Source organism: Parasteatoda tepidariorum, chromosome 10 (genome assembly GCF_043381705.1).
Source record: "Parasteatoda tepidariorum isolate YZ-2023 chromosome 10, CAS_Ptep_4.0, whole genome shotgun sequence".
Classification (NCBI taxonomy): Eukaryota; Metazoa; Arthropoda; class Arachnida; order Araneae; family Theridiidae; genus Parasteatoda; species Parasteatoda tepidariorum.
The window spans coordinates 21,386,504-21,400,861 of NC_092213.1; the positions used below are offsets into that span (position 1 = coordinate 21,386,504).

The following is a 14,358-nucleotide window of genomic DNA, read 5'->3' on the forward strand; positions in this document are numbered from 1 at the left end:
TAAATTTTTAACGACTAGGTAGAATGTTTTTCAGTTGATGTTTTTTTTTTTTTTTTATAAGATCCCTCCGTCTGTTGAAATTTTTTTTGCCTTAATAGCTTATTAGTAGTGATGCTTCAAATATGCTACTTTTATAACTGTCGTGAGTTTGTAACAGTTACATAAATGAGGTTCCATTCACCACCATTGTTTATATTAAGGCTGTTTTTGAAGACGCTTTCGACCTATGAAAAGCATTTTGTGTATTAAAGAATATTAGAAATGATGACAAGGATATATAATTTTATGATTATTGGGAATTCGTAACAATTAGTAAACAGTTTTCATTCTACATCAGCGTTTATGTTCAGGCTGTTGTTTGTCAGATGAAATAATTTTATTCCTTAATAGCTTATATAATTTTAGCTGTATTTAGTTTCGGAAATTCGAATGCAATTTTGAAATTTTTTTTTAAAATTAGACATGTCATGCGTAAGAGAGTCTTATAAAAAGTTCAGCAATTATGATTGTGGTTTTTTAATAGCCAATATTTATATCTTTATTGCTTCATGAGCATTTTTATTTTTGTTTTGATACGAAAACAAATGATATTTTTCCATTGTGAATCCAACTGTAACAGGATTTTCTGTCAAACTAAGCCCAAAATATCAACAAAATAATTACACATAATTAACGATAGAAAACAAATAATGCATAATCTTCGCTCCTATTTGGCAGCATTTGCATTATTTAATAGCTACTTTTCGGAAATAAGAAAACAAAATGAAAAAAAATTTCTTGCTTTAAGAATAACTTTTTCCATAGCATTAGGCACTTCTCTGAAATAAACCGAGGTGCCATTTAAGTGACGAAATAATATTTGATATTCTTAAAATGCCGTCGATATAATTACGTATTTTGTAACTACAATACCTACGTAGCTAGTAATTATTCGAAAATATTTCACGATTATTACAATTTAAATGTAGTATTTTCAAACATGATTTTGAAACATACACTTCACGAGTCACTTAAAACTCCACCCATGGAGAATTAATTCCATTCTAGAACATCAAAGCAATTCTTCCTCCGGAGCTCCTTTCCAAAAATTACAACGCGCCACTCGCCTTGTAAACATGCACACATACCAGATTCCGTTCCTTTAATTAAAGTAGCTCGTTAACAACGGGAGATCTTAATTACCTGTGAAGAAAATTTTCACGATTCCTATTATTTTGTCAGTGTCTCGCATCGGATCCCTTGTTGAAAAGTGGCTGTAATTGCGGCAGAAACGGAGAGGAATTAAGGTTGTTTGCAATTAAAGTCTCGTGTGACACGTGCTGTTTCGAGGTAACCACACTGCGGAGCACGCTTTCGATGGATTATGATTATCATGCTTTAGGTTACCATTAGCTGATAACATACACTAAACTATTGTGGCGGCTAATGTCTCTTTTGAGATATAAACAAGGGAAGTTTTATTGCCGACGAATAAGAAAAAGAAGTTGATGATGAAGGGAATTATTATAAATGCAGAATTTCGATTCTTCAACTTAAACTTTTAATGAAAATTTACGATGTGATTAGGACAATATGGTGAGAAGTTAATTTAAAAAAATACCCTCTTTATGCTCGCAAGGAAATTTAACGTGAAAATTTGAATTTTTAGTCCTACCTGAAGCAGCGAGGGTACTAGTAACACTCTAAAAAATCCGTTTAAAAGTGCGCCAATCAATTGTTTGTAATTGAAGTCTCCTATCTCATGCACCGTTTCAAAGTAACCACACTGCGGCACGTTTTCAATGAATCATGATGATCATGCTTAAGTTACTTTCAGCTGCTAACATGCGCTAAACTATTAAGGCAGCTAATGTATCTTTTGAACTATAAACAAGGTTTAATCTCAGCAGTTTTATCTCAATTGTGGTGGCTAATGTCTCTTTTGAGATATAAACAAGGTTAAATCTCAACGGTTTTATCTCAATTGTGGTGGCTAATGTCTCTTTTGAGATATAAACAAGGTTTAATCTCAAAGGTTTTACCTCAATTGTGGTGGCTAATGTCTCTTTTGAGATATAAACAAGACTTAATCTCAACGGTTTTACCTCAATTGTGGTGGCTAGTGTCTCTTTTGAGATATAAACAAGGTTTAATCTCAAAGGTTTTATCTCAATTGTGGTGGCTAATGTCTCTTTTGAGATATAAACAAGGTTTAATCTTAAAGATTTTATCTCAATTGTGGTGGCTAATGTCTCTTTTGAGATATAAAGAAGTTTTATTGCTGACGAATAAGAAAAGGAAGTTGATGATGAGTAGAATTGAGTCGTAGGGAATTATTATAAATGCAGAATTTTTATTCTTTAATTTAAGGGAAGTCAGTGGGGCATATCCCAGTAATGCTAAAACTTACTTTTTACGATGTACCTTTTTTCAACATTTAAACAAGATATTGCTACAGTTTTTCAGAATATTTACACCTGCATGTTTACACTATGATAACTGTTAATACATATCTTTGGCAGAAATTTTTTAGAAAAAATTATGAACTGAAAGCTTTTAATTTCTTTAAATTTTTCATCTTTTTTGAGCAAAATTTTTCATAGCTCAAAAAGTATTTTTAGTAACGCTATAGCATTTTCAAAACATGCAACTGATATAATATCAAATATTCCCAAAAAATTTCAAAGCGATTTCATAAATAGTTTTTTTAGAAAAGGTACATCGGGAAAAGTCAGTTTTAGGCCAGTTCAGTTCAGAAAAAAGAAGTTAGTTTTGTTTTGCCAGAACCATACAATACCATTTTTAACCATACAGTATGGTAGTTTTACCAGAATATTTTTCTAAGCAAATTATATCAATTTATTCCTTGCATCAAGTGCACGACAGAACCGTTTAATCCCTCCGCGTCATTTAAAAATAAATTTTACCGAGAAATCGAAAAGCTGGAAATTTATTTAAAAACTCGAAATCTTTTCCAGTTAGAACATCTTTATAAAGCTTGCGTTGAATCAGAAGTATTTCGTTTCGATTTAAACAAATATTTTGAAGAAAAAGAATTCTAAAATACTTTATAATGCACGAAAAAATAACATTCTTATGTTTCCTCAAAAACATCTGATATCTAAGTAGCGCACGTTCAAAGAAAATTGCTTTGTTTCAATTCACTGCGGAGTGCATTGAATGATGCCTCTCTGGAAAAACAAGAGCATAATGTTTAAAGCTGGACAACCCCGATCTCTTCTTTATGCATTCGCTAGTTAGATGAAAACGTGATTTTTCAAAGTGATGAAAATTTAAGTGTGATTTGTATCACAAATAACTTAATGAAATGCAGTGGTAATTTTAGGCTGCGACATTTTTGCATCATCTTGGGTAGCTGTTTCAGAAATATAATTTTTACATAAACTTATTTTATTTTTGGTCTCAAAGCTAATTTTTGTTGTCGAAATGTACTAGTTTGAGAACGTTATGCATAAAAAGAAGTCGCGTAAATGTTGTGACAAACTTCTAGGGCAGTTGGAGCACTTCATTAGAATTGAAATTGCTTAAGAAACAAATCCTGGAAAAGTCATCGTATGCGGCTAGGGGCTCTTCTCTACTATGACCTGCTCATAAGCACACGGAGGAGCATTTCTTGACAGGATAGCGGCCCTAGTGGCGTATGACATTTACGAGTATGTTTTCTTTGCAATTTCTATAAGCTCTGTCTTAATAGTTCGAGAGGATGACGTCAAATATGCTACTTAATTAGTGCAGATAATATTTTAAGTTAAGAAATCAGACGCAAAAACGTACTTTCTCTAAATAAACGTACATTTTTTGTTGTTGATGGATTAGGATTTCTGACCTTTAAAATATAGGGGTAATCGCAATCTGGGAAATGGGATTCCAATCGTTTGTTCAGGAGAGCAGTCCGAAGTTTTACACCCCTTAATGCTAATTCTAATATTGGCGTACTTCACCATTTCATCAGAACGTTTTAAGCGAATTGAAAAATTATTGCACACAATTATAAAATTCGGTTATAAAAAGATTATCCCAAGCAAAATATAACTTTATTTATTATTTTATTAACTATTAGGTAAAAACTTTTTTACATCATTTTAAAGAATGCCATTTTTAAAGGCAAAATACAAATGTGAACAAATTGGTGTAATATTTCGGGAGAAATGAAATTTTGAAGAAGTCGTATTCTTAAATGTTGATTTCTCAGGAACTATTTATCCGATTTCCTTCAAGTTTTGTACTTTGCCATTTAAAATTGCGCTGCGTAAAATGATTTAAAAAACTATATACCTTATATTTCAAAAGTTTTTCGAATATTATTAAATAAAATAATAATAAAAAATAAATATTTACTAAAAGTTTTTTTTAGCATGAAATTATCCTTTTATAACCGAATTTCATTGTAACATTGTATGTAAAAATGTTTCAATTCCCTTAAAAAGGTTTCGTGATATGGCAACATACGTAAAAAGTAAAATTAATATTATTGGGTTCAAAGTTTGGATCACTTTCCTCAGCAAACTATGGGGGCCATGTTTGTGACTTCGCTCTGTGTTTTGGAAGTTAGAAATCCAAATCAGGAGGGAAAAAAGTATGTTTATTCAGAGAAAATACGTTTTTGTATCTGATTAGGTCAATTAAAATCTGGTTTAAAATACCGCTAATTTTGCATGGCAAAATACAAAATTTGACAGCAATCGGTAGAATAACTCCTGAGAAATAATATTATAAATATACATCTTTTTTAAATTCGACTTCTCAGGAACTATTCAACCGAATTTGCTCAAATTTTTTTCATTTCGCCATGTAAAAATAGATGCTTTAAAATTATGTAAAAAATTGTAAACTTTACAATTCAGGAAAAGAATATTTCTTAATTATTTCTTTATAATATGGCAAAAATAAATCATTTTAGTTTTATCAGCAGGGCTTGTGAACTATTAATCTTTCTACTTGTTGCTCTGTTATTTAATTCTTACTTAAGGTTTCAAATTTCAGGCAGCATTCAAAATACACTAAAGCTGTAGAATTTCTAGGGGAATAAAATATTTACTGCTTTTTTAGCTGCATGTTTATCTCTATTTGAATGACTTTTTTTTAAACATAAAATTCAATAATTTTGAAATGAAAAACATTAAAATTAAATTAATGCAACTATCATAACTAAATTGTGAATCTATTTATTTAAAGATAACAATGCTCAGAAAACGTTTCTTTTTTTGCTTATCTTCTTTAAATATACGATTCTTTTTTTTAAAAAAAATATTATTTTTCCTGCTATTTAAGTTTTTTAATATATTGTTTTTATTCCATTACTATGAATTCTATTTGCTAGCTTACTGACATAATAACGTTTAAGTCCATGAACCTCAAAATTAAAAACACATTTCGCGTGGAGGAATATGATATGGTAATTCATCCAGGATTTTGCTATTTCTTCTTTTAAACGTCGCTTAGTTCGCAGAAGCATATCCTAAAAAGTGTTTAGAATCGAAAATTGATGCATATTCAGTTACCTTTGACACTTTTTTTCCGTCTCGCCCTTTAATGCAAATATGACACACATTCTTTCTTTATAAAGAAGCTTAATCTTATTGAATATATCTTTTGTTAAATACTTATATAAAAACCTTCGCCAAATCTGCTAACATCACTTTTAGGTGAATCTTTCAGACAAAAAAGAATGCTCTCTACGATAGCAAGAGCTTTAGTTTTGGCTGCCTTGGCTTCAGTTGCAACACCACTGCCTCTTACCATTCCACCTAGATACATCAGAATGATTGAGTTTACAACTCCCAATGTTCTAGAAACGATTGAAGAACAGCACAGGCCATATGAGTTTAGTTTTTCCGTAAGGGATGATTTAGGAACGAAGCAGCATCGACAAGAAATCGCCAACTCTGAAGGAGTGGTTAAAGGCAGCTATGGATACTTGGATCCTGAAGGTGTTTATAGATTTGTGGATTATACCGCCGATGGCGATGGATATAGAGCAAGGTTGAGAAATATTAAATTGGCTGCTTCGTCAGGTGCCAGCATGAGTGGTAAGCCTATTGTTCTTTTAACATCTGGAGGAAAAATTAACGCTAGTGATTACTTATCTGCCAGGAATTCAAGCAAATTGAATTAATTAAAAAACTGATTTGTTCTAGTTGGAAATTTCAAAAGCTTTCATTTTGTTTTCATTTTTACTGTAAGATTCATTCATCAGAAATTCTTATCTCACAATTGTGCTACAAATATTATTTTCTTTTTGTGAATATTGTGTATTGTGTATGCGAGTAATTTTACAATGTTTTTATATAAAAGTTTTTAAAATTTGGATGTTGTTTTGAATTTATTTGTTTATGCTAATTGTTGGAGATGAATAATTTTGTTTTGAAATGTATCGGAAATATATGTCAAGCAATTTAAGTTTTTTTAAAAAAAAATCATGTAGAAAGGGGGGGGGGGAAATACCGGGTAGCTAAGATTCGAAAGCCGGTTGGCTATAAACTTTTCGACCAAGATACTCATATTCACTGAAAAGGTAACCAAGATATTCATATTCATTGAAAAGGTGACCAGGATATTCATATTCATTGAAAATGTAACCAAGATATTCATATTCATTGATAAGGTAACTAAGATATTCATTGCTTAGTTGTATACTATGTATCATTCTCGAAAAGTCTTAGATGTACAACTTTGTTTATAAATGATTTTTTTTCTAGAAAAAAATCAAACCACCCGATCTTAAAAATGTACAAATGTTAATTCTTTGGGAAATTTAGGGAAACTAGAATTTCAGTGAAAAGTAGAAGAGATTTATATTTCATACTACAGTTTAAGAAAGTTATGCATGTAAATTGCATGTGATATAGTCAAGACCGTATTTAAGGAAGAAGAAGAGAAAAAAAGGGACAGTTATTCCAAAACTTGGAATTAACAAATTTATCAAAAAGTAAAACAAAATTAACGAAATTAACAAATTTAACAAAAGTTACAACAAAACTAACAAATGTTACAACAAATCCTACGCCCCGCCCCCTTGTACCTGGTTTCGCAAAAATTAACCAAGCCTTTATTTTATAAAAATCAAGGTGCTGGTTTATCCCCGTTACCCAGTTTCACCCATTATTCCCCTACTTATTTTGAGTTACGCTACCTACGAAAGTAAAAATTAAAATACTAGGATTTTTTTTTATTGAAATTAACTAATTCGTACAGAGGCAACTCATGAGAAACCTTTTACAAGCAAGTATGAAAATACATAATTATTGACTAAAAATACCAAAATCAGGAAAATTCAAAAATTATGAGTAAATTCATGGAAAAGTAGCAATATGAAGCATTAAAATACTTTAGTTGCATAATATAAAATATGTAATTTATACCTTATTGCTCAATAACAATTCGCTTAGAACTTTAGCTTAAGAAATACAACCTTGCATTATGATTTTTTGCAAATAAATGTATGTACAATTTAACATAAATATGCTTCTTTCAAAATTGTAATCTACGTAACAAAAACTGTGTCTCAATAAGTTTATAGGTTTGATATAAAGTTTAAACATCACTGGAAAAGTAAAATGCTTTAAAAATAAGGTAAGATATTATATGCTCTATTTAAATCGTTGAAACATGCTTTTATAAAATGAGATTTTTAATGTCTTTATACACGCAATTGTATATTCCTTTTTTCGCTTAATTTAAACTTATGAAACATACATAATATTGATTTTTTATGTAATTGTATCGAGTAATTACTTAAACTATTTAGCTATTAAAGTATTTTAGTTTAATCATGCTTTTAGTTCAATAAGTTTAATTTTAGTTTAACACATTATTTTACCTTAATAAAATGTATTATAAACAAAACCGCATTAACTAAATTATTTAAAATCACGTTAAAATATTTTGACTTTACAATTGAATTTATCGCTAATTTTTGTATTTTAGATTATATATTAGCTGTACTATTAACATATTAATTTTATTGTATTGTGATTTTGAAATTTAAAAGACCAAGAAATAATTCGTTGATGTTTTATCAAATTTTAAATCGTTTTTCTATTGAGATGATAATAAAATCCCATCTATTTGAATTATCTGTGAACAGGATTCAAATTTCCAAAAAAATAATAATAATAAAACAAAATCTCTATTTTTGCAGATAATGCATTAGCTTTTTACAAGCAAGATTGTTGCCACCATAAATCCTAAAATAATCGATTCTTATCCTCATAAAAAGTCGTATTCAAATCCTGCATTGAAAGATAAGAAAAGTTAATATGAATAAGACTTAGACAAAGGTTCTGTATGGATATTGATTTAAAAGATTTTTCTTTCACATTCCGTTATAAAAAAAGATTTCTTTTGTAGAAACTCTTTCAACTAAAAGAGTAAACAGAGATAAACATCGTTTTTATTTTTGAATTTCTTTATTAGAGGCATTCTTTCGTGAAAAATTAAACTTCCAACGAATTCCCTGATGATGAAAGGACACACAAAAACCTATTATCTTTAACGTCTGTTTTCCCAGAGGTTTTAGCGTTTAAATATATGCATAGATAATTCGATTTTTTTTATTTGAAAGGCATTATTGCATGGTTCTTGTAATCATAATCTGGTTATAAAATGGCGTGTTTGCTTAAGGAAGCAATGAAGTCGTGACAATGTATAAGGCAGATGATACGAAGACAAGCAGTATTTGATTATAAGATATTTTTTTTAAAACTGAAAGATAAATTTATTGCTTAGATGTTTTTGCATTTTTTTCTATTTTTAATTTATTTTTCAACAATTTTATAAAAAAATTATTTTTACCGTCCTTATTTTTGAAATTCTTATTCGACGTATTCTTTCGTGAAAAATAAAACTTCCAACTAGTTTCCTAATGATGTGATGACACACACAAGCCTATTATCGTTAACGTATGTCTTAGCGTTTAAATATAAGCATAGATAATTTTTTGTTTGCTTGAAAGGCATTATTGCATGATTCTTGTAGCCATAATCTAATTATAAAATGACGTGTTTACTTAAGGAAGCAATGAAGCTGCGACAATATAACACATCGGCTGATAAGTTTCTGGTCTGACATACAAATGGTGCCCTAAATGCAGAATTAGTATTTTGTTTAGCTAGCAAGTCCTAACCTTCAAATAAAAGGTGTCAAAATTTTATAACAATCTCCCGATTGATTTTAAAGTTACAGTGATTTTAATCGAACACCAATTTATATTATTGAAACATTGGATAAAAAAGAATTTCGTGTTCTTATTAAACATTGTTATTTAGTGGGAAAAAACACGATAGAAACTAAAGATTGGCTCGATAAGTGTTATACGGGTTCTTCACCAGGAAAATCGACCATTATTGACTGGTTTGCTGATTTTAAACGTGGTCGAACAAATGTTGAAGATGCGCCACGTTCTGGAAGCCCTAAAGAAGTGGTTAATCCGGAAAACATAATAAAAGTCCACAAAATTGTTATAGAAAACAGCAAAGTGAGGTTGCATGACATAGCTGATACTCTAAATATATCAAAAGAGCGTGTAGGCTTTATTTTGCACGAACATTTGTTTATGAGAAAGCTGTTTTCGAAGTGGGTGCAGCGTGTGCTAACAGTTGACCAAAAACAACAACGAATTGATGATTCCGAGAGCTGTTTGACGTTGTGTCAGACACCCCCTATTCACCCGCACCCACCCTATTCACCAGATTTGGCTCCTAGTGACTTCTACTTGTTTGCAGACTTGAAAAAAAATGCTCGCAGGTAAGAGATTCAGCACGAATGAGGAAGTGATTGCCGAAACAAACGCCTATTTTGACGCCGAAGATGGTTCTTTTTTTAAGAAAGGTATAGAGATGTTAGAGAGGCGATGGAGTGATTGTACATCTCTTAAAAGAGACTATGTTGATGAATAAATTTGAATTTTACTAAAAAATTTGTGTTTACTTCATTAGACCGGGAACTTATCAGCCGATGTGTTATAAGGTAGATAACATGAAGACAAACAGTATTTCACTGTAAGAAAATATTTTTTTAAAACTAAACAATAAATTTATTACTTTGATGTTTCTTTTAATTTTTTCAGTTTTTAATTCATTTAAAAAAATTTATAAATAAAATATTTTATGACTTTATATTTGATAAATTTACTACCTTAAATAACGTTTAGGAATGTTTTCCTTTTTGATTTTCTGTTGCAAAAGATTTCTTAACAGATCTTAAATACTTCCATATTTTTGATTTCAAATCTGCAATCTGTTTCTTTCTCCAAGGTACATCTTTTTATTTGTCGAAATGCAGTTTAAAAACTTTATACATGACAGAGAGTTGCATTAATGTTGCGACAAATTGTTGCAACACACTTCTAGAGGAGTTAGAGCGCATTATCAAAATTAAAATTGGATAGATTACGCCACATGGAGCGCTTCTCTACCATGAACTGTTTCTGAGTGTGCTTCTGAGCACTTCATAATAGAGAAGAGCTACTAGCTACTCAGAACGAACTTTCAGGACATGGCCTCCTATGCAATATTAGTTCTGATAATGCACCCTAACTCATCTAGAAGTTAGTCGTATTATTTTCCGTAATATTTATAATACCGCTGTTGTTGTTTGTTGTTTTCGTGTTCATGGATTTTCAGATAACATCAAAAGTCTGGACTATTGCGGCCACTGGCTTCGCTGCCTCTTGACTGTTGATAATAGCTCTTAGATTGTCCTCAATTGGTATCCATCCCAATTTTAAAACATGTGACAGAGCGCAAGGCACTCGAGTATGTGTCTTGGTTTCACCATGACATCCGGGCAGTTTCTGCAGATAACGTATGTCCTGGTCTTGTCCAGGTGAATTTTCATCCCTCTGAAATGATTAGTTCTAAGTCTTGCCATAGCCGATGTCAAGGTTCTAGGGTCCTATTGTCCTCGATGTTGACGTGTGCAGGGATTCACTGAAGATGACATGATTTTCCCCTACAATTCAGACTCGTAAGTAATACATTTATGGCAGAGGTGATGTTCGTGTCACCTTTAATAATTGCTTCTAAGGTCGATTACAGTCAGAAAGGATCACTAGCCCGTCAGTGAGGCCTGAGACATTCGGATCATTCAGGTAGAGAGTGGCAGCTTCCTTGATTGCTAAGAACTCGCTGGTGAAATTTGAAGTTATCAGGCCTGTATTGCTTTTAAATTGGTAATTACTAACATCAGGAACAAGAAGGAGAATGCCTGCACTTCCTGTATTGAGGAATTTGTCTGACTAGCCATCAAAGTAAGCAATTGCCAAGTTGCCTTGGAAGACCTTTTCAATGTTTTCAAGGACTTTTATTTTAAGAACGTTGGGGTCTTCATTCTTTGAGAAAGGTTGTAATAAGTTCAAGCTAATCCTTATTTCTTTTGGTGGCTTTCTGGGAAAAAGGGGTTCTTGAAGAAATTTAAGGGTAGAATGTTTCATATTGATTCAACTTCTTACATCCCGATCAAGCTGGAGAGTAGAAGATAATCTTAAGTCTGGTTGAGCCTTTCCATTTGTTGAAAACAACTCTGGTAGAAATGTGATCCATGTTGTTACTACAGAGTCTGTTGGTGAACTTGATGGTGACAAGATGGCGTCTGCTCTCCAAGGGAGGTAGGCCACATTCTTGTTCTGCCTTTTCATTATTGGTTGAGGAAGTTGCACCTATAATAATTTTAGATGCTCTGTGTTGGACTGAGTCTATTCTCGAAGACTCGGGGCCAGATTCCAAATCGGAGTGGCATATTTAAGCACAGGCCTAATGATGGTACAATATGCGCTTTTTACTGTAGTTGGTCTTGAACCCCATGTCGTTCCCAATAGTTTTCTGAGAATGTTTAACTTTCTCAGGGCTTTGTTAGCAGTTATTTTTGATGTGCCTTGTGAAGCAAAGTTCGGGATCCTGGGTAGCGCCGAGGTAGGCAGGGGAGTCAATCCTTTTGATGTGAGAATCGCTAATTTTGATATCAATATTAAAGGTGCCTCTGTGTCTTCTGTAAGTAGAAAAGACACAGGAGTTGGTCTTGTCGGCATTTATAGATATTGCACAAACCATGAAATAGAATTGCCAGAGCCTCAGAAAGGTTGAACTTCTGACTGTTGGTCCGAGGGAGGTATTTTATTTTCCGATTCACCGCCTGGGGACGAGCCCTGTAGGGGTTACAAGCTACTCAGAGGGTAGAATACAGTTAAAATAATTACTGCTTCAAACTACCGTTACAATAATCATACTTCAAAATACCATTACAATAGTTAATTATACTGCTACAGTGAAACATCGCAAAAACTTCACAGCTTCAAAATATTACAAGAATTAAACGGATCAAAATAGAAGTTTAATACAGTTTAAATGTAATAAAACCCTTCTCTTAGCTTTTTCTTAATGTTCTATGCCCATATTGTCAAGAAGGGCTCATGATCAATTCATCAAAAACAAAGAGCAAAGCCAAATAATTAAGCACTTACGGATAAATAAGATTTAAATGTAGTTTAAATAACATAAAGAATCTGCATATTTAAAATAACATAACAAGAACTACGGTGCCTCAAATACATAATAAGAATTATATTGCTCTAAAATAATAAAATAATTACACTTCTTATAACTAAAATTATATTACTAATTGCATTGGTTACAACTTATAACTTACAATACTAATACAAGAATGACATTGCTTCAAAATATCGTTAATATGAATTACACTGTTTCAAAATACCATTACAGTAATTACACAGCCTCAGTAAAACATCGCATGAATTGCTCAGCTTCAAAATATTACAATAATTAAATGGATCGCCATAAAAGCTTGACATAAGTTTTAAACATAGAAATAATTGAATCATTCTTTTCATTTAATGCTCCCTGCCTGTAATGTCTAGAAAGTTTCTGGATTAATTATTAATCGAAAGCAAAGAGCTGAGCCAAATGCTTGAGCTCTTAAAACTAGATAAGATTTAAATACAATCAAAATACAAAAAAAAATCTGCAGAATAAAGATATCATAGCAAAATTTAAGATAAATCTGCACGATTAATACAGATTATTAACAAGATTAAACTATAGATTTAAGATAGCGTATTGAACTAAGTTGCTACAAAATACGATAATAAGAATTAGATTGCTTCAAAATATGATAATAAGAATCGTACTGCTTCAAAATATTATTATTACAAGAATGACATTGTATCAAACTATCGTTATAAGAATTACAATAGCATTACACTGTTACAATAAAATATTTCAATAATAACGCTGCATCCAAATATTACAAGAATTAAACAGAACATAATGAAAGTTTGACATGAGTTTTAAACATAGTAGTAATTGAATCATTCTTTTCATTTAATGCTCCCTGCCTGTAAGGTCTAGAAAGATTCACGATTAATTAATCGAAAGCAAAGAGCTAAGCCAAATGCTTGAGCCCTTAAAACGAAATAAGATTTATATACAATTAAAATCCAAAAAAGAAATCTGCAGAATTAAGACACCATTACAAAATTTAAGATAAATCTGCACGATTAATACAGATTACTAACAAGATTAATCTACAGATTTAAGATAGCGTACTGAACTAAGTTGCTACAAAATACGATAATAAGAATTACATTGCTTCAAAATATGATAAGAATCGCATTGCTTCAAAATATTATTGCAAGAATGACATTGTATCAAAATATCGTTACAAGAATTACAATACCATTACAATAAAATATTTCAATAATAACACTGCATCCAAACATTACAAGAATTAAACAGAACATAGTGAAAGTTTAACATGAGTTTTAAACACCCTAATTGAACCATTCTTATGGCATTTCTTTAATGCTCTATGACCATACCGTCTAGAAAGGCTCATAATCGATTAATCGAAACCCAAGAGCTAAGCCAAATGATTAAGCTCTTGTTTTCACTCATCCAAGTTAAAAATATAGGAGAAAAAAAAGAGCAGTAACTAGAAAAAGGATTATTTCAGGAAACATGAACATCAGCACGTACCGGATCTTCTCCGGTGCTAATGACTAAGCAGCAGTGTTGGACGGGTTATGTTCGATTTTGTGTAAAAAGACAAATGGCTTCTGTTTGTTTTTAATGAGAAATCGAAGGTGGTGGCTGTAGTTCGCTAAGACGTGTCTCAGATACCGATAAAAGATGGGCAAGAAATGTGGATATCCCTTTGGATTAATGAAGCAGATTTCTAAGAAGACAGCGCAGTACTCGAACTTGCGGAACGTGATGATGACAAGTTGGACAAGAGGCCGAATTTTGACAGCACACATTATTTGTAACAGATACAATAGATATCAATGATGATCATTTGTTTCTTCGGAAAAGTTGCAGTGTCCTCGGTCTAATGATTCTTTTGTGT

General features: G+C 31.4%; 2 protein-coding genes across 2 annotated transcripts in view; both read left to right on the plus strand.

The window, feature by feature from the left end:
• LOC107436618 (uncharacterized) overlaps positions 1-14,358 on the plus strand; it is a 166,396-nt gene that overhangs the window by 43,775 nt on the left and 108,263 nt on the right. The window lies entirely within an intron of this gene.
• LOC107436616 (cuticle protein 10.9-like) lies at positions 5,420-6,300 on the plus strand. Its single transcript, XM_016048384.4, has one exon. It carries the CDS (start codon positions 5,669-5,671, stop codon positions 6,113-6,115), a length of 447 nt encoding a protein of 148 aa, XP_015903870.1. The 5' UTR covers positions 5,420-5,668; the 3' UTR covers positions 6,116-6,300.

Coding starts and splice junctions, on each gene's coding strand:
- LOC107436616 (XM_016048384.4), top strand. CDS start 5,669: ATGCTCTCTACGATAGCAAGAGCTTTAGTTTTGGCTGCCTTGGCTTCA.